At 34.7% G+C, this 19303-nt stretch overlaps 1 protein-coding gene across 2 annotated transcripts in view; it reads left to right on the top strand.

The window, feature by feature from the left end:
* The window catches only part of RABEP1 (rabaptin, RAB GTPase binding effector protein 1), a 104908-nt gene that overhangs the window by 43995 nt on the left and 41610 nt on the right, over positions 1 to 19303 (top strand). For both annotated transcript variants that reach the window (XM_061175483.1, XM_061175484.1), the window contains 3 exons: positions 13172 to 13375; positions 15196 to 15356; positions 18325 to 18444. In XM_061175483.1, coding sequence (XP_061031466.1) covers positions 13172 to 13375; positions 15196 to 15356; positions 18325 to 18444 — 485 coding nt within the window. The remainder of the gene's footprint in view (positions 1 to 13171; positions 13376 to 15195; positions 15357 to 18324; positions 18445 to 19303) is intronic.

The raw sequence follows: 19303 nt of genomic DNA on the forward strand, positions 1-19303 counted from the left end.
AACTAATAAAAAGGAGACACAATTACTGGTACAGTAGAGATGTGAAAACATAAGAGTACTGTGCATGTATGTCTATGCCAAAAAAAATTGTAAATTTAGATGAATAATTTTCTAGGAAATATGAGTTACCAGAATTACCTTAAATAGAAACTGAATAAACCATAACCATAAGAGAAATGGAATCAATAAACAGAATTCTTACTCACAAAAGGATGTCACAGGCATAAGTTTTATAGGCAGATTTTTAAAAATCTTCAAGGAAAATTTGTTCCTATCTTTTATATACTATGTTAGTAACAAGAAAAAAGTAGAGAGCTATCCACTTCATTTTGGGGGATTAGTACAACGGAAGCAGTAATACTAGTGTACCAATAAACCAGTCTTGTTTATGACCATAGACTTTAAAATCCTAAATAAAATTGACTTCAGGGACTTCCCTGGTGGTCCAGTGGTTAAGACACTGTGCTTTCAATGCAGGGGGCGCGGGTTTGATCCCTGGTCAGGGAACTAAGATCCCACATGCCACGCGGTACAGTTAAAAAATTTTTTAAAAAAAATTGATTTCAGCAGAGTATTAAAACATAGTATATACCGTGACCATGTGTACTAGGAGCACAAGGATAGTTTAACATTGCAACATCTATTGATGTAACTCACTGCATTAACAAATGAAATGAGAAAAACCAGAAAGCACATTCAATAAAAGTTAATACACTAGTAATATGAGTTCATGCTAGTTCCTAGCAAATGAGGAATTGAGGGGGCCTCTCTGTTTCTATTAGAAACTAATAGAATATATTATACTTCATGATAAAACAAGACAAGAAGGCCTATTGTCAGTACTTTAATTCATTTTAGTACTGTAGGTCCTCCTAGCCAATGCAATAAAATAAAAAATAAGTTATAAAATTTGGGAAGTTAATGATAATTTTGTCTCTGTGGAGTCCATATGATTAACAACATAGAGGAACCAAGAGAATCCACACTATTAGAACTAAAGAGAGTTATCAGCATTGTTGGAATGAAGATCAATATAGAAGAATCAATAATGTTTCTCCATATCAGTAACAACTAGAGAAGTAAAAGAAGAAAAAGCAACCCTGAAGTAAATAAAAGACAAAAAGAAAAAAAAAATCATAATCCTTAGTCACTTGGGAATAAGTCTAAACAAAGGTGTGCAAAACTTTTATAGAAGAAAGTTATAAAACAGTGTTAAAGGACATAAAAGAAAGCCTGAATAAATGGAATGAGATACCATGTTCATAGGTGGAAAGACTTCGTGTTGTAAAGATGCTAACTCTCACTTCAATCTATAAGTTCAGAGCAATTCCAGTGAAAATCTAGTTTTTTCCCTTATGGATCTTCCAGACTGTCTTCAGATTTACAAGGAAGAACAGGCCCAAGAAGATGGTGACCCACTATAGGTAACTGCCAATTTATAGGAAATGCAAAGAAAAAAGGAACAAGTTCATCTATATTATAGGTATGTAGTTAGCAAATCCACACTGTGCGAAGTTCTACAAGACAACCTAGTTTCCTCAACAAATAAAGTACAAGGAGAAAAGAGATGGAGGGGGAAACCTATAGATTAATAGAGACTTAAGATATATATCAACTAGCTGTAGTATATGGACATTTTTGGATTCTGATTCAAAGAGCTGAACTGTTTTTAAAAAATTAGACAAGTGGAAATTTCAACACTGGTTTGATGATATTCAGGTATTGTTAAATTTTTTCAGGTGTGAAAATGGTCCTTATAAAGTGAAATAAGGCAGTCAGAAAAAGACAGTATGATTCCGCTTATATGGGGTGTCTAGAAAAATTAAACTTAGAGAAAGAAAGTAGAATGTGGTTGCCAAGGGCTTAGAGGAGGGGGGAAATAAGGAGTTGCTGTTTAGTGGGTATAGTTTTAGTTTTGTAAGATGACAAGTTATGGAGATTGGTTGCACAACAAGGTGAATAACTTAACACCGCTGAACTGTACACTTAAAAATGATTAAAATGGTAAATTTTATGTTATGTGTACTTTTTAAAAATGGTCTTTATCTTTTAGGGTTACATACTGGAATATTTATGGGTAAATGATAGTTTGAGAGGTCCATTTCTAGAATGGTAATATGAGGAGCTCCACAGACCCACTGCCCAGCAAAACTTGGGAAAATTATTTTAAAGAACAACCATTTAAAGTCTCTAGAAGTAGTCCTAAGGCATACAGCAAATGAAATATTTTTCCAAGAAAATCTGTTAAATCTTGGTAAAAACAGAGTCTGGGACATTTGATCCATGAACCACTTCCTCCTCCTTCCCTCACAGCCTGGTGTGATGGAAACTGCACTCCAGGCAGGTGATGCTGGGAACACAGGTCTCCCTCTCTCCTGAGTTCACAGTTGAGGACCATAGAACTCCCCCCACCCCAGCCACTTGTTGTAGAGGATAAGTATCAGTTGAGTGTGGCCAAGAGATCTGGAGCTCTCTTTTCTTCCCTCTGGCCCCTACTCCTTAGGATGCAGGCTCTAACTTGGGTGTTGCATACTGAGAATATTGGGGCCCTGATAGCCTTTGCTCTAACTTGTTTGTTGGGTCGAGGTTCTATGCTGGGAGAAGCAAGCCAAGGAGATCAGAGGCTACCACTTCATTTCCCGCCACTCAGTGCCCTGTTCCTAAAGCAGATATATCACTCAGAAGAGCACCAGCAAGTAAGTATAGAGTTTGACAGATGGATGTGGGTCAGGGAAAGAGATACTCAAAAGGGAGCCCTGCAAAAACTGTTGTCATCCCAGAGTGACTCTGCACATGTCCAAAGCTGTACCTTCTGAGGAGCAACATCAGAGGTTTCACACTGCAGGAGTTGGAGGAAGTGGGAGAGAAGAAATAGACTTTACTAAAATCCAGTCAACCACCAAACAAACAGCAGACAACAGTAACAAGCTGGTAAGGGAGTGGGGCTGAACCAGTACTAGAGTTATTGCAGTGTATTACCAAAAATGTTTTCAAACCAAAAAAAATTAGGAGAAACTGTGGCCCATACAAAGGAAAAAAAGCATGCAGTCCGTGTGAGGGTGACCAGATGTCAGATTTAACAGACAGAGACTTCAAGGAAGTCATAAGTACATTTTCTTTTTTAAATTTTATTTATTTATTTATTTATTTATTTTTGGCTGTGTTGGGTCTTCGTTTCTGTGCATGGGCTTTCTCTAGTTGCGGGGAGCGGGGGCCACTCTTCATCGCGGTGCGTGGGCCTCTCACTGTTGCGGCCTCTCTTGTTGTGGAGCACAAGCTCCAGACGCGCAGTCTCAGTAGTTGTGGCTCACGGGCCTAGTTGCTCCGCGGCATGTGGGATCTTCCCAGACCAGGGCTCGAACCCGTGTCCCCTGCATTGGCAGGCGGATTCTCAACCACTGCGCCACCAGGGAAGCCCCCATAAGTACATTTAAAGAGCTGAAGAAAACTATGCTTAAAGAAGTAAAGTGTGACCGTGTTTTCATCAAATAGAGAATATCAATAAGGAGAAATTGTAACAAAGAACCCAGTGGAAATTCTGGGGTTGAAAATTATAATAACTAAAATGAAAAATTCACTATAGGAGCTCAACAGTAGATTTGAACTGGCAGAAGAAAGAATTTATTAACTTAAAGATAGGTCAGTTAAGATTATCCAGTCTGAAGTACAGAAAGAAAAGAGAAAAATGAAGAGCCTCGTAGAAATGTGGGACATCGTTAAATATGTCAGTAAACACGTAATGGGAGTGCTAGAAAGAGAAAAGAGATGAAAAGAAAAAATAATTGAAGAGGAAATGGATGAAAAATTTCCAAATTTGATGAAAAGCAGTAAACTGCACATCGAAGAAACTCATTGAACTCCAAGTAGGATAGAGATGTGCAAAGAGATCCACACAGAGACACATCATAAGATTAACAGCTGACTTCTCATTAGAAACAATGGAAGCAAGAAGGCAGTGGGATTACATTTAAAATGCTCAAAGGGGAAAAAAAAAAGTGTTAACCAAGAAGCCTATATATAGCAAAAGCATCTTTCTAACATGAAGATGAAATAAAGATATTCTCAGATTAAAAAAAAAAAAAACCTGAGAATTTTTTTCTTAGCAGACTGCCTTATAAAAAATACTAAAGGAAGTTCTTCAGTTGAAAGCAAGTAATTATAGACAGTAATTTGAATTCACATGAGAAAAACAGAGTCCCCAGTAAAGGTAATTGTGTATTTTTTTTTTTTAATTTTATTTATTTATTTATTTATTTATGGCTGTGTTGGGTCTTCGTTTCTGTGTGAGGGCTTTCTCTAGTTGCGGCAAGTGGGGGCCACTCTTCATCGTGGTGCACAGGCCTCTCACTGTCGCGGCCTCTCTTGTTGCGGAGCACAGGCTCCAGACGCGCAGGCTCAGTAATGTGGCTCACGGGCCTAGTCGCTCCGCGGCATGTGGGATCTTCCCAGACCAGGGCTCGAACCCGTGTCCCCTGCATTGGCAGGCAGATTCTCAACCACTGCGCCACCAGGGAAGCCCCTGTATTTTTTATATGTATGTGTGTGTGTGTATATATGTATATGTATATATATATATACACATAAAATACATATGTACATATATTTATATTTGCTTTATTGAGCCCATAGCATATGGAAATTTAATATATTTGCCAATATCAGCACAAAGGAGTTGGATGGGAGGAAAGCTATATTGGACTAAGGAAATGACACCAGATAGTAATTCCAACCCACAAGATCAAGTGAAGAAAGCCAGAAATGGTATATAAGAAGGGCGATATAACAGATGGTATAAATATATACTTGGTCTCCTTTCTTAGATTTTTAAAGACAATTATATGAAGCAATAAGTATAGCAGTGTATCATTGGGTGTATAACATATATAGGTGGCAGTGTATATAACAATAATAGCATAGACATGGAAAAAGGGAAGAGAGCTATAGAGGAGTAACATTTCTATGTTTCATGGGTATTAGGGTTATACAAATCTGAAGTAGATTCTGTTAAGATGTATATGGTAATAGGACTTCCCTGGTGGTCCAGTGGGTAAGACTCTGTGCTTCCAATGCAGGGGGCCCGGGTTCGATCCCTGGTCGGGGAACTAGATCCCGCATGCATGCTGCAGCTGAGAGTTTGCATGCCGCCACTAAGAGGTCCGCATGCTGCAACTAAAGAAAAGATCTTGCATGCCACAACGAAGATCCCGCGTGCTGCAACTAAGACCCAGAGCAGCCTAAATAAATAAATAAATATTAAAAAATAAAATAGATGTACATGGTAAGCCCTAGAGCAATCACTGAAGAAATAACACAAGAAAATACAATGAAACAATTTTGAAAGGAATTAATATGTTATATTAGAAATTATTCACTTAAGTCAAAAGAAAGCAGTGAAAGAAGAACAGGAGCAAAAGGACATAAGATACAGTAAACAGAAGTTGCAAACTTAAATCCAACAATATTGTGATATTAATAGTATTAAATGTGAATGGATTAAAGAATCCAAACAAAAGGCAGAGAGTTTCAGAGTGGTTAATAAAACAAGATCCAACTATATGCTGTCTAGTTGATACATTTTAGATTCAAAGATACAAATAGAGTGAAAGTGAAAGGCTGAAAAAAATGTATTTTGCCTACAGCAACAATAAGAAAGCTGGAAAGGCCATACTAATATCAGGCAAAATAGATTTTAAACCAAAAAATGGTAGTAAAGAATGACATTTTATAGTGACAAAAGGACCGATCCATCAGGAAGACAAAATAGTTACATACACATCTAACTACAGAGTCCCACAAAACAGGAAGCAAACTGACAGAAATGAAGGGAGAAATACACAGTTTGACAATAAGAGTTGTATTTTTCAGTATTCCACTTTCATTAATGAGTAGAACAATAAGGAGAAGATCAACAAGGAAGTAGAAGATTTGAGTATAAAAGGATTGATAATACAATGTTTGTTCTCTGACCACAATGGAATGAAATTTGGGAAACTCAGAAATATGTGGAAATTAGGTAATACACTCCTGAGTAGTCAATAGCTGGAAGAGAAATCACAAAGAAAATTAGAAAATGCTTTGTGATAAATGGAATTTTAGACATACCATTCCAATCCTTATGAGATGCAGCTACATCAGCCCTTAGACATATGTAACTATAAATGCCTGTATTAAAAATGAAATATTTCAGATCACTAATCTTTCACCTTAAGACACTGGAAAAGGTGTTAATGAAACCTACAGCAAGTAGAAGGAAGGAATTAATAAGATTAAAGTAAAAAATCAGTGAAATACAGAATAGAAAAAGTGATGAAAATCAATGAAACTGATAGTGCTTTCTTTGGAAAGACCAACAAATTGACAAATCTTTAGCTAGATTGACCAAGAAATGAATACAGGGCCATTACTACTGACCTTACAGAAATTAAAAAGAAGTGTAAGGGAATACTGTGAGTGAGGAAGTGGACAAATTCCTAGAAAGATACAAACACCAAAACTGACTAAAGAAGTAGAAAATCTGAATTAGACCCATAGCAAATAAAGAGATTGAATTTGTAATTAAAAAACTACCCACAAAATATGAAAAGAAAAGCCTAGGTTCAGATGGCTTAAGTAGTGAATTTTACCATATGTTCAAAGAATTAACACTAATTCTTCTCAAACTCTCCTAAAAAGTAGACAGGAGGATGCACTTCCATACTCATTTTATGAAGCTAGTATTATTACCCTATATCAAAACAACATGGACATCACAAGCAAAAAACAAAACCAAAAAATTACCAATATACCTTATGAATATAGATGCAAAAATCCTCAGCAAAATACTAGCAAGAAATTCAGCAACACATAAGAAGAATGATATACCATGTCTAAATTGGATTTATCCTAACAATGCAAGGTTGGTTCAACACCTGAAAAATCAGTTAATGTAACGCACCACATTAATAGGATGAAAAACAAAAACTTACTATCTTCTCTAAAGACACAGAAAAGGCATTTGACAAAATCCAACACCCTTTTATGATAAAAACACTAACCAAACTAGGAACAGAAGGAAACTTCAACCTGGTAAAGGGCATCTACAAAAAGCCCGAAGCTAATGTTATCACACTTAATGGTTAAAGACTGAATGCTTTCTCCGTAAGATTGGAACAAGACAGTGATGTCCACTTTCACCACTTCTATTCATCCAGAGCAATTAGGCCAAAAGGAAATGGGGTGGGGGGGGGATTAAAAAGGAATCCAGATTGGAAGGGAGAAGTAAAACTATTTCTATTCTTAGATAACCTCTTTTATATAGAAAATCATAGGGAATCCACTAAAAAAACATTTGTAGTAATATATGAATTCAGCAGGGTTGCAGGATACAAGATGAATATACAAAAACCAGTTGTATTTCCATACACTTGCAATGAGTAATCTGAAAATGAAATTAAGGAAACAATTTCAGTTACAATAGCATCAAAAATGAATAATAGGACTTCCCTGGCAGTCCAGTGGTTAAGAGTCCACGCTTCCACTGCACCACTGCAGGGGGCACAGGTTCAATCCCTGGTCCGGGAGGATCCCACATGCTGTGTGGTGTGGCCAAAAAAAAAATAATAATAATAATAATAAAGAAATTTAACAAAATAAGTGTACTTATTGTACACTTATACTCTGGGAAGTTCAAAAACACTGGTGAAAAAAAACTTAGAGGTCTAAATAACTGGAAAGACATCCCATGTTCATACATCAAAAGATATAGCATTAACAGTACTCCCCTGATATACAGATTTAATGCAGTGTCTTTCAGTATCTCAGTTGCTTTCTTTGTAGAAATTGACAATTTGACCCTAAAATTTGTGTGAAAATGCTAGGGATTCAGAACAGCCAAATACTCTTGGAAAACAAAGTTGGAGGAATCACAAAACTTACTACAAAGCAACAGTAATCAAGATAGTGTGTGGTTCTGGTATAAGGATAGGAGTAATTCAGTGGAATAGAATTGTGAATCCAGAAATATATACAAAAAATTGATTTCCTGCAAGGTGCCAAAACAATTTAGCAGGGCAGGGATCATCTTTTCAATGAAGTGTATTGAGACATCTGGATGTCTACATGCTATAGAATGACATTGGATCCCTGGCATCTACAAAAGTGTCAAGGACCTAGGTTTAAAAAGTAAGCTATAAAACTCTTAGGAGAAAATGTAGGGGTAAATCTTTGTGACTTTGGATTCAGCAGTGATTTCTTAGATATGACACTACAAGCAGAAACAATGCAAAATTAGATAAGTTGGACTTTGTGAAAAATTAAAAAATTTTGTGCTCCCAAGTACACTATCCAAAAAGTGAAAAGACAATCCACCAAATGGGAAAAAAGTTTGCAAATATTTTATCAGATAAGGGACTTTTATCTAGCTTATATAAAGAACTCTTACAATTCAGTAATAAAAAAACAGCCCAATTAAAAATGGTGAACAGTTCTGAATAGACATTTATCCAGAGAAGATACATAAATGGTCAGTAAGCACATGTTAAGATGCTCAATGTCATTATCTACCAGGGAAGCACAAAATTACAATGAGATGCCACTTCACACCCATTAGGATGGCTATATCCAAAAGTCAATTAATAACAAGAGTTGGCAAAGATGGGGAAAATCAAAACCCTCATACATTGCTGACAGGAATGTTAAATGGTCTAGTAACTTTGTAAAACAGCCTTTCAGTTCCTCAAATGGTTAATCATAGAGTTACCATTTGACCCAGCAGTTCCACTTCTAAGTATATACAAGAGAAAAGAAAACATGTCCATACATAAACTTCTATGTGAATTTTCATAGCAGCATTATTCATAGTAGTCAAAAAGTGACGAACAACCAAATATCCGTCAACTGATACATGAATAAACGAATTGTTTTTGTTATTCCTCCATAAAAAGGAATGAAATACTGATAGTACAACATAGATGAACCTTGAACTATGGTAAGTGACAAAAGCCAGTCACAAAGTATGTATGATTCCATTTATATGAAGTGTCCAGAATAGGTGATAGGGATAGAAAGTAGATTAGTGGTTGCCTAAGACTGCTGGGTTAGAGGGTTGGGGGGTGATAAAAAGTATTGGATTTCTTTCTGGGGTGATTAAAATGTTCCAACGTTGATTGTGGTGGTGGTTGCACCAGTCTGTGAATACGTTAAAACAATGAGCAATCACTACACACCTATTAAAATGGCTCAAATCTAAAACACCAAAAGCTGCTGATGATGTGGAGCAAGAGGAACTTTCATTCATTGCTGGTGGGAATGCAAAATGGTACAGCCACTTTGGAAGGCAGTTTGGCAGTTTCTTACAAAAGTAAATATACCTTAGCATATGATTCAGCAATTTTGATCCTTGGTATTTACCTGAATGAATTGAAAATGTATGTCCATGCAAAAACCTGCACATGGATGTTTATAGCAACTTTATTCATAATTGCCAAAACTTGGAAACAACCAAGATGTCCTTCAGTAGATGAGCAGGTGAACTGTGGTACAGTGGAATATTATTCAGTGTGAAAAGGAAATGAGCTCTCAAGTCATGAAAAGTCATAGAGGAAACAGATGTGTATTATGAAGTGAAAGAAGCCCATCTGAAAAGACAGTGTACTGTGTGATTCCAACTGTATGACTTTCTGGAAAAGGCAAAACTATCGAGACAGTGAAAAAGCTAAATGGTTGCCAGGGGTTAGGAGGATAGGAGGAATGACTAAGCAAAGCAGAGAGGATTTTTAGGGCAGTGAAACTTCTCTGCGTAAGAGTGGTGGACACATATTATACGCTATCCTGATGTAACTGTGGACTGCGACTAGTAAGGATGTGTCACTGTCAGTTCAGAGAATGTGACAGAGGTACTGCTGTGGTGGGGGATGTCAGCAGTACAGGAGGTTGTGCCTGGGGAGGCAGGGAGTTATGGGGACTCTGTACTTTCTGCTCAGCTTTGCTGTGAATCCAACATTGCTCTAAAAAATAAGGTTTATTAATTTAAAAAATGTCTGGGACTTATCTTAAAACAATAAGTTGTAGAATGCAAACTGGTGGATGGGACAAGATTGCCTGTGGGTGTATGGTTGCTTTATCTGAGTGATTGGTGCATGAGGCTTATAAAAATTTTTGATATCTGGGAGGCCAAGTCCCCCCATTTTATTCAAAACTATCATGGGCTTTTAAAATTATTTACTATGGAAAATTTTAAACATACACAAGATTATGCTAAATATTATAAATAATGCTGTACTAGTCTAGACAATATAGTATTGGCATGAGAATAGACAAATAGACCATATTTATAGCATAGAGGTTTCATAATCAGATCCTCATATATGTGGAAATTTGATATATGACATAGATGGAATTATAAAAATGGGAAGACTGGGGCCAGAGTTTAGAACAAGGGGAACATCTGTATAGAAAAAGTGGATTCCTAGCTCACACCTGAATGCCCATGAACCATAATAGCTTATCTCTTGGTACTCTGGTAGTGCAATTAACGAATGAGGTAGTTGCATGTATTAGCAATCTCAAAAACTGATGGATGTGAGGCAATTGCAGAAGAATACTATGCTATGAGAGCCTTAAGGTTTAAAAACCTGTAACATAAAGGTGTAAAATATGCATGGTAATGATAACTCCAAATTCCTGATAGTTGTTACTCTGAAGAAAGTAGTGTATTTGTAATGTTTTATTTCTTAAGATTAAAAAGAAATTGAAGCTGATGTAGCAATAATATTAAAAATTATTAAGCCAGGTGATAGGTAATAGGTGTCCATTACAGAATTCTTTATATTTGTTTCTGTGAAATATTTTATAAAGTATTAGTATCACCAAATGAAGTGTCTTGTTTGGATCCTAATTCAAACAAATCTTCAAGAAGACATTTTTGTGGCAATTGGGGAAATTTCACTAAGATTGAGTATTAGAGTATATCAAACAATTATTAGTTAGGTGTGACAGTGGCACTGTGTATATGTAAGAAAATATCCATGTTTTTAGAGATGCATATATAGTGCATTAGATGCTGTAATACAGTTTCTGGGACTTACTTTTAAAAAAGAATAGTTGAAATAAATGGCAAAATCATTATAATTGGTGATAAGTATGTGGAAGATTGTTGTAATATAATACTCTCAACTTTTGAGTTTGAAAATCTTCATAATTACATATGCAAAAACAAAAAATAATTGTTCTTTAATAATAATTTGTACTATTGGCTACCATGTTTGAAATGCTTTGTTACAAAATTTTTTTTAAGTTCTGTTTGTTTCCTGGTTTAAATATACACATATACATATATTTAACATATAGTATATATCATGTATAATAAATAATGTATATTATGTCTTATCTAAATATTTATAAAGTGAGTCAGGAATAAAATTTGATCCACTCTTCCTCCAGGATCTCTATACTGCTTTTAACTATGAGGAAACATGCCAAAATTAGTATTTAGGTTTATTGTTTATTTGCAGTTTTTCTTTTCATAGTGACAATGTGGTAGTGAATAGCTCTGGGTGATTTCCAAGAAGTCAGAAGTAGCAGGGATAATTAGCATGGGGAGATGTTAAGTATATAAACTTGAACCTTGACAGAATTGTATTAATTTCTCAGAAATTAATAAAGTATTCCAGAAATAATGCTTTTTCTTTTATTTCACATTTTATGAAATAGCACTTAGAATATAGAGTTGATACACACACCCACTTCTTTTGTGGTTTCACGTGTTTATGTCTTTACTCAGTTTCTGGGTCATTCCCAGTCACACACCTATCACGATTTCTTAGATAGCCATCTTGCCTTCAGGATACTTTAGATAGTTACTTTCTGCAACTAATGCTTATAACTGTCTGGCTAGTGTTTCAAAATATTTTAATAGTGGTGACAAAATGATGGGAAACTGACATTGAGAGAGTAAAGATTTCTTAAATGACTTCACTTAAAATTAGTATGACTAGGTTTTTTCCTGTTATTTGAACTACCAAATTGTTAATTCCTGTGATTGTTTGATAATGATGAATATCTTTACAACTTTTAAAAGTTCTTTGATTGATACTATCTATTTGACTTTTTTCAAGTACTTAGAAGTTTATACAGAAAAGTGTTGCCATTATTCTGGCTTGATGGCCTTGTGACTCTGTTAAAAGTTACACAGCTGGTTAGTAGTAGCGTTAGAACTTAAATCAAATTGTTTTCATGGCTGGTCGAGGTAGTATTGTGCTCCGTAAAGGAAATTGATGACTTTGCAAAGATGAACAGTTCTTCTGCATAAATGTTTTTTAAAAAGGAAGTTGAGACAGACAACAACAGACTGGGAACAGTTTTGTAAGATAAAATAGTATTAATATCCAGTATGTATAAAATATTCTCCCAAATTAGAAGAAAAACAATTCATCGGAAATCCCAGGTAAAAGATATCACCAAAGAGGAAATACTGGTCACTAATAAATGTATGAAAAGATACTCAACCTCTCTATTAATAGGGAAATATAGATTTAAAAACTCACCATTTTCTACCCATGATGTTGGCAAGGAGTTAAAAAAATGGAAAATAGTGACTGTTGGTAAGGGTGTGAGAAAACAGACACACCCCTATATACTGTTGGTAGGTTCATCTTTTTTGGAAGTCAATTTGGCCAAACAGATATCCTACTTAGGCTTAAATCATGTAGTAGGCACATCAGATCAATTTAATATTTAAGAGATGGTAAAGGGGTGCCGAGAAATTAATCCCAACTTTAAAAAAGCTTAGACCTAGTTATCTGCCATGTACTCTGGCTTTCTTTCCTCTTCTATTAACCATTTCTTGAATTGTGTTTCAATAACTTGTTTTATCATTAAAACAACTTTCTGAGGTGGGTATTTTTATTCTAATTTTGTAGATGTGGAAACTGAGGCCAGAGAGGTTAAATAAGTTAGCCAGTGGGTGAAAGAGCCTATATTTGGTTCTAAAACTATATGGCCTTAATCACTCTTTGGTTAGATAGTTAATAATTGATTCGTGATACCCAGCATACCTTAAATCTTACCTTTATTTAAAATGATTTCATTTTCTAAGTTAACATTTAAAAATGTAATGCTTAATTTCTTCATTAGAATGTCAGCCTGATAAAGGTGAACTTTTCATTAATGGAAAGTCTTTTACTTTTTTTCCTAGAGGATCTGAAGAGGCAAAATGCAGTTTTACAAGCTGCACAAGATGATTTGGGACATCTTCGGACACAGCTGTGGGAAGCCCAAGCAGAGATGGAAAATATCAAGGCCATTGCCACGGTGTCTGAGAATACCAAGCAAGAAGCTATAGATGAAGTGAAAAGACAGTGGAGAGAAGAAGTTGCTTCACTTCAGGCTGTTATGAAAGGTAAAGATAAAGACAGATCTATTTTATGATTTTGTAAGATAACTGATTCTGATGATTGAGAACATTTTCAGAAGGTCTTAAAATATATCCTGAGTTTCATTTATGTTTCATTTGTGGCTTTATGTATTACCATCTTCAAGATGTACTGTCATATTCAAAATAAAAGGGAAGCCAATGGGTATATCATCTGTATCTTTAACAAATTTAATAATGGAGAATTATGATGAGAGTGTTACAGAGATACTGCATGAAATGAAAACTATAGTTCATTATAAGGTTTAAAGCAGGGCTTCAAAATGGATTTTCTTATAGGAGAGGCAGGCCACTAATGTCAATGAATGAAGCTGTGTGTGGGCACAGGAAGTGTGCTGAACTGGAAAGACCTCCCATGCAAAGAGTAAAGTTACTATTTACACTTATTAGTTCCAGCTAATTATTGCCCATCCAGGCCAGTGTTGCCATAATTTTACATTTTAAAGAAAAATTTGGATTTTTATGTGAAATCTTCACTCAGTCTATGAGGTAGAGTGGCCTGTGGGTTAGAATAGGCTTTATGAGCTACCAGCTGGTGACCCTTGGTCCAAAGGAAGAGTAGTAGTTTAGTCTCTATCAACTTTTAGCACTAGTGCTTATTAATTCCTGCATTTCTGAGACAATGATAATGAAATAAGCTGCCCTCTGAATCTTTGGGTTCCCAGAATTAGTTTTGTTAATAATATAAATGTGAAATAGTGATGACTCTTTTTCCCGTCTTCGCAGTTATGTGTCACTTTTGCCTTAGTACTCTGTGAGAAGGCAGGTAAGACTAGCACTGTTTTCTGAGTTTGTGGCTATCACCTAGGGATTACTCTAAGCCTCATGTTACATTCCTGACCATAGCAGCTTACCCAAATAAGAGTTCGTTTTTTTCACATGAGAAATCCAGAGGTAGGTAACCTAGGGCTGGGTACAGTGGTTCCTGATGTCATCAGTGTCCTAGGCTCCTTCAGCTTTTCTTTTCCTTCACCCTTAGCGTGTGGTTTTCAATTTCATTTTGCCTTGTGGCTGAAAAAAATGACTGCTCCTCCTCCAGTCCGCCTCAGTAAAGCAGAAACTTTCTAGAAATCTCCAGCATATTTCCCCCCGCACCCCCCCCCCATACAATTTATAGAGGTTTCTGATTACACATAACTACCAAGGCATCTAGAAACTCTAGTTTTAAAATTGGGCCATTGACTTCCTAAACAAAATTGGGGTTTTGTTAGTAAGAAAGAAGAGTGGAAATTAATGGACAACCAGCAGTGTTTATCACGTTTTAAGATTGTATTAAAGATAAAGTCATTTTATAAAGACTTTATAGAATTTGTCTCAAGTTAGAATCTTGGGTTATAGTAAAAACATTCTGAAAATATATCCCCTTTCTCACCCTTTCAGGTATATAGTTGTATTGGGGTGACACGTTATATTTGTCTTAGGAGTCATAGTGTTGTATCTAAGAACATAGGGTTTAGAGTTGGCCTTAGGTTTGAATTCTAGCTCTGTTTCTTTCTGGTTATGAAATATTGGCCAGAGTATTTAACCTCTCCTAAGCTTTCCTCATCTGTAAAATAATATATGGCACAGGTTTATTGTGAAGATTAGAGATGATTTAAAGTCCTTAGCAAAATTTCTACATGTAGTAAGAACTAGAAATGTTAGTTTAGTGCTTTTGTTTTTATTTTTAGTGAATTAAAAGATTTCCAGAAACTAGGCTTAAATTCTTTATATAACTACTTTTAAAATTTTAGTGTGCCAGGACATTTTTTCCAGAATGCTTAGAAATATTTGGTGATGTTTTGTAGAAACAGTTCGTGACTATGAGCATCAGTTCCACCTTAGGCTGGAGCAGGAGCGAACACAGTGGGCACAGTATCGAGAATCCGCAGAGAGGGAAATAGCTGATTTAAGGAGAAGGCTGTCTGAAGGTCAAGAGGAGGAAAATTTAGAAAATGAAATGAAAAAGGTATGAAGGAATGTATTCATCTGTAGAAATATTTGAATCCAAATATTTTTGTTGTAATGCTTTAACTAATATTATTATGGTAATAGAAGTTGTACTTTTTTGTTTTCTGTTAGAGAAATTATTTGGACACAGACTTAAATATAGTACTAAATAATTTGATGACCTTCTCCCAGATGTATGTGTGGCTAAGTCCCTCATCTTCAAATCTTTGACCCATTGCCTCTACCTCATGAGGCCTATCCTGACCACCCCATTTAACATTGCAACCTGCCCACCTCCCTCCCCCACCTACCACAACTTGCTCTTATCCTGTTCTAATTTTTCTTTTTCCATGACATTTATTTCCTTATAATGTACATAGAGTTCACCTATTTGTTATGTTTATTACTGTTTGCTGCCTTTTCCTCCTCACTAGAATGCAAGCTTCACGAGGGCAGAAGTCTTGTTTGTTGTGTATCCTAAATGCTTAGAGTAGCGTCTCACGCATAGGTGCTTAGTAAATATTTGTTGAATGAGTGTTGTTGCTTCGTGTTTGTGTCTAAACCGAAGCCTGAGAACAGATTTTAGTTTTCCTTCTTTCTCAGTATACCTTGGTTCCTGTGTGACGAATGTACTGCACATTATGCTTGAACATTTTACTGTAAGATGCCTGAACATAGAACAGCTAAATATAAGGTGAAATATTTTATCATTGAGAAAATTTAAAAAGCTTTTTGGCCAGTTTGATTATGTAAGCTTTTAGTTTATTTTTTTATTTTAGTTTTAAAAATTTTTATTGGAGTATATAGTTGATTTACAATGTTGTGTTAGTTTTAGGTGTACAGCAAAGTGAATCAGTTATACATATACATATATCCACTCTTTTTTTTTTCTTTTTTAAGATTCTTTCCCCACGTAGGCCATTACAGAAAGTTTTAATTTATTAATTTATATACATACATATATTTGAAATCACATATAAAATAATAATTAGAATTTGATTTTTCTTTTCAGTTGAATTAATCATAATCTTGGTTCATACAAGGACTACTTTTATATATTTAGAAGTTTATTTAATTTTTTTTTTATAGTGTAAAAATCATATGAGAACTCAACACCCAAAACAAAAGCTTGAACCTTGAGGAATAGTTATTTACATTGTCTTATTTCAGGAAAAGATTGTAATTCAGCTTCTTCATGAGGATCTGACAATGTCTTCATGATCACTAGTCACTTAGTCATCTACCATAGTTAGCCAAAGTAGGTAGCCTTCAATTCTGTCAGGTCTTTTCAGAGTAATTCATAGTTGATGCTATCATTAGACATTTTATTCAGAGCCACAGTACCATTCACATGAGGATAGTTTTTTTTTTTCATTCTTATATATTCATAGTCATAATTTCTGCAGTCTGCCACTTTTTATCCTTTTTAAAATTTATTTTATTTTTTAAAGTTAACTTTATATTTTAGAACAGTTTTTGATTTACAGAAAAATTGTGAAGATACTACAGAGTTCCCATATACTCCACTCCCAGTTTCCCCTATTAACGTCTTAATGTTAGTATGGTACATTTATCACAATTAATAAGTCAGTATTGATTATTGTTAACTAAAGTACTTTCTTTGTATTCAGATTTCATTAGTTTTTACCCAAGTCCTTTTTTCTGTTCCATAGTCCCATCCAGGATACCACATTACGTTTAGTCATGTCTCTTAGGCTTCTCTTGGCTGTGATAGTGTCTCAGCTTTTCCTTGTTTTTAATGACCTTTCTGTTATTTAAAAAAGTCATCTTTAAAAGTTTTGTTATCATGATATGCATCACTTGGAATTGTGAGGTCATCGTTGCATTAATAAATAACTCAATCTGTATTAAATTCTTTGCTTCTTCTCTCCTTTTTTTCCCTGATGATTTTAATCAGCAGACCTCTATAAGCGTCCCAAATTAGCCTTGGCTGAAGATATTTTAAGCTCACATGTCTTTTCCAAACAGGACTTAGTTCAAAATAAAATAAATGATGAAATGACTTTGCAAGCACTGGAAAACAAAGTGCGTCCCTCTTTTCTGAGAGATATCATTTTTGTTTTTAAATCTCCACTCACATTTTGGCGTAGAAAATATTTTCCCTATCATGAACACTTTAGGATAAGCTTGGACTGTTTTAAATTCAGTGAATAAGATTAACTTTCATTTTCACTAGAAGGAAAAAAGCTAACTTTTTGAGTCTGCCTTTGTTTCTATGAATATACGTGTGTGTATATAAAATAAAATTAAGTTTCTTACCAACTTGCTAGTTTATAGATGTTGTTTCCTTTTAATCCATGTTTTTGAGAATGAAGGATGGAAAGCAGCATGGTTTTAAGGGTTATTTTTTGGGTTTGTTTCATGTAGATATCAAAAGTAAAATGATAAATACCCTGTTTAAATAATTAGATGGAAGCCCTTTTATAGAAACATAATTTTCTAATATTTTAGGAAATGTTCTATTTTTTATGTTAAAAAATTAATTAGTCCTTTCAGTATTTGTAAGAGATTATGGTTTCATTAATTTAGTAACCAGAATTATAAAACTTATTTATTATATGCATTTCCTTTTATATATAGATATTTTCCAACTCAGTTAACTAATTAAAAAGTCAAATTTGTGGCTGCTTTCACTTTCTGAGACAGACCGCATTCTGTCTGTGGAATGTGTATCTCTCTAAATAAACCTGCTTTCACTTAAAAAAAAAAAGTCAAATTTGTCTTAGTGGATCCATTTTGCTACTTATTCCCAAGTTCTAAATGGAATATTTGGGAAAGCTGTGATTATGACTTGACATTCAAAGTAATGCAGCATTTAAAAGTTAGATGTGGTTCAATTTTGTGAGTGCTAATACAGTGCCTGCTAGACTTATTTATTATACTAATTTTAATAAGTGGAGAGGTCAGAGTTTTTTAGAAAAGCAATAAATCAGTAAGTTGTAGCATTTAATTCTTTTTAACCATAGGCCCAAGAGGATGCTGAAAAACTTCGGTCTGTTGTGATGCCTATGGAGAAGGAAATTGCAGCTTTGAAAGATAAACTGACAGAGGCTGAAGACAAGATTAAAGAGCTGGAGGCCTCAAAGGTTGTGAAACATTGTAATCCATTTGCTTGAAACCAAGGTTTTGCCCTAATGCCATGAGCAAAATTAGAATACTAAGGGGGTAAAAACTGTAATTTAAACTATGCATCTTAAGACTCTTGCTTTCTTGAAAATGCAAGAAAATGTTTGGAGATGATTTTGCCCTTATGGATATTTAAAATAATGACAGTAGTGATGCTTGTGCTGCTTTGTTACAAAGTCAGTGTTTATTTTCTTATCAAAATGAGACCTGATCTCTCTTGTTTTGTTATGAAGGAAAATAAAGTTTTCAAAGGTGACTTTGTTTTCTGACATCAGCCCCAGAATTGATCTTTTAGAAATGACGTAGCTGTAGTGTGGCTGGATTTGTTGGCTATAAAGACACAACAGAAAAAATACAAAGGGATGTCAAACATTTTAATAATTAAAGTAGGAAAGAAAGAAAAAAGATTTTAGAGGTAGTAAACAGAAGCACAACATAGGAATGTAGAAATACATATAGGAGTGTAGAAATGGGCATGTATCAATAATCCTAGTAAGCTGATAATTACCTACTAAAAGAGACTAGATTTTAAAAATCAAAATTTATATTGTTTATAAGACATATACCTAAAAAACTACAAAGTAAGATTGGAAAAAAAAAAGAGACTTAAAGCAATGCTTTGTAAATTCTAATCAAAAGAAACTTGGTTTAGCAATTGTAATATGAAACAGATAGGATGAAAGGAAAAAAGAATTAATAGAGATAAAGAGGGACCCCTTCTAATTTATAATTCATCAATAAGATATGACAGTCATGCACTTGAATGCATCTTACATAGCCTTGAAATATGTGAACTAAAAAGTGACAATTATGAGGGGA

Source organism: Eubalaena glacialis, chromosome 19 (genome assembly GCF_028564815.1).
Source record: "Eubalaena glacialis isolate mEubGla1 chromosome 19, mEubGla1.1.hap2.+ XY, whole genome shotgun sequence".
NCBI lineage: Eukaryota > Metazoa > Chordata > Mammalia > Artiodactyla > Balaenidae > Eubalaena > Eubalaena glacialis.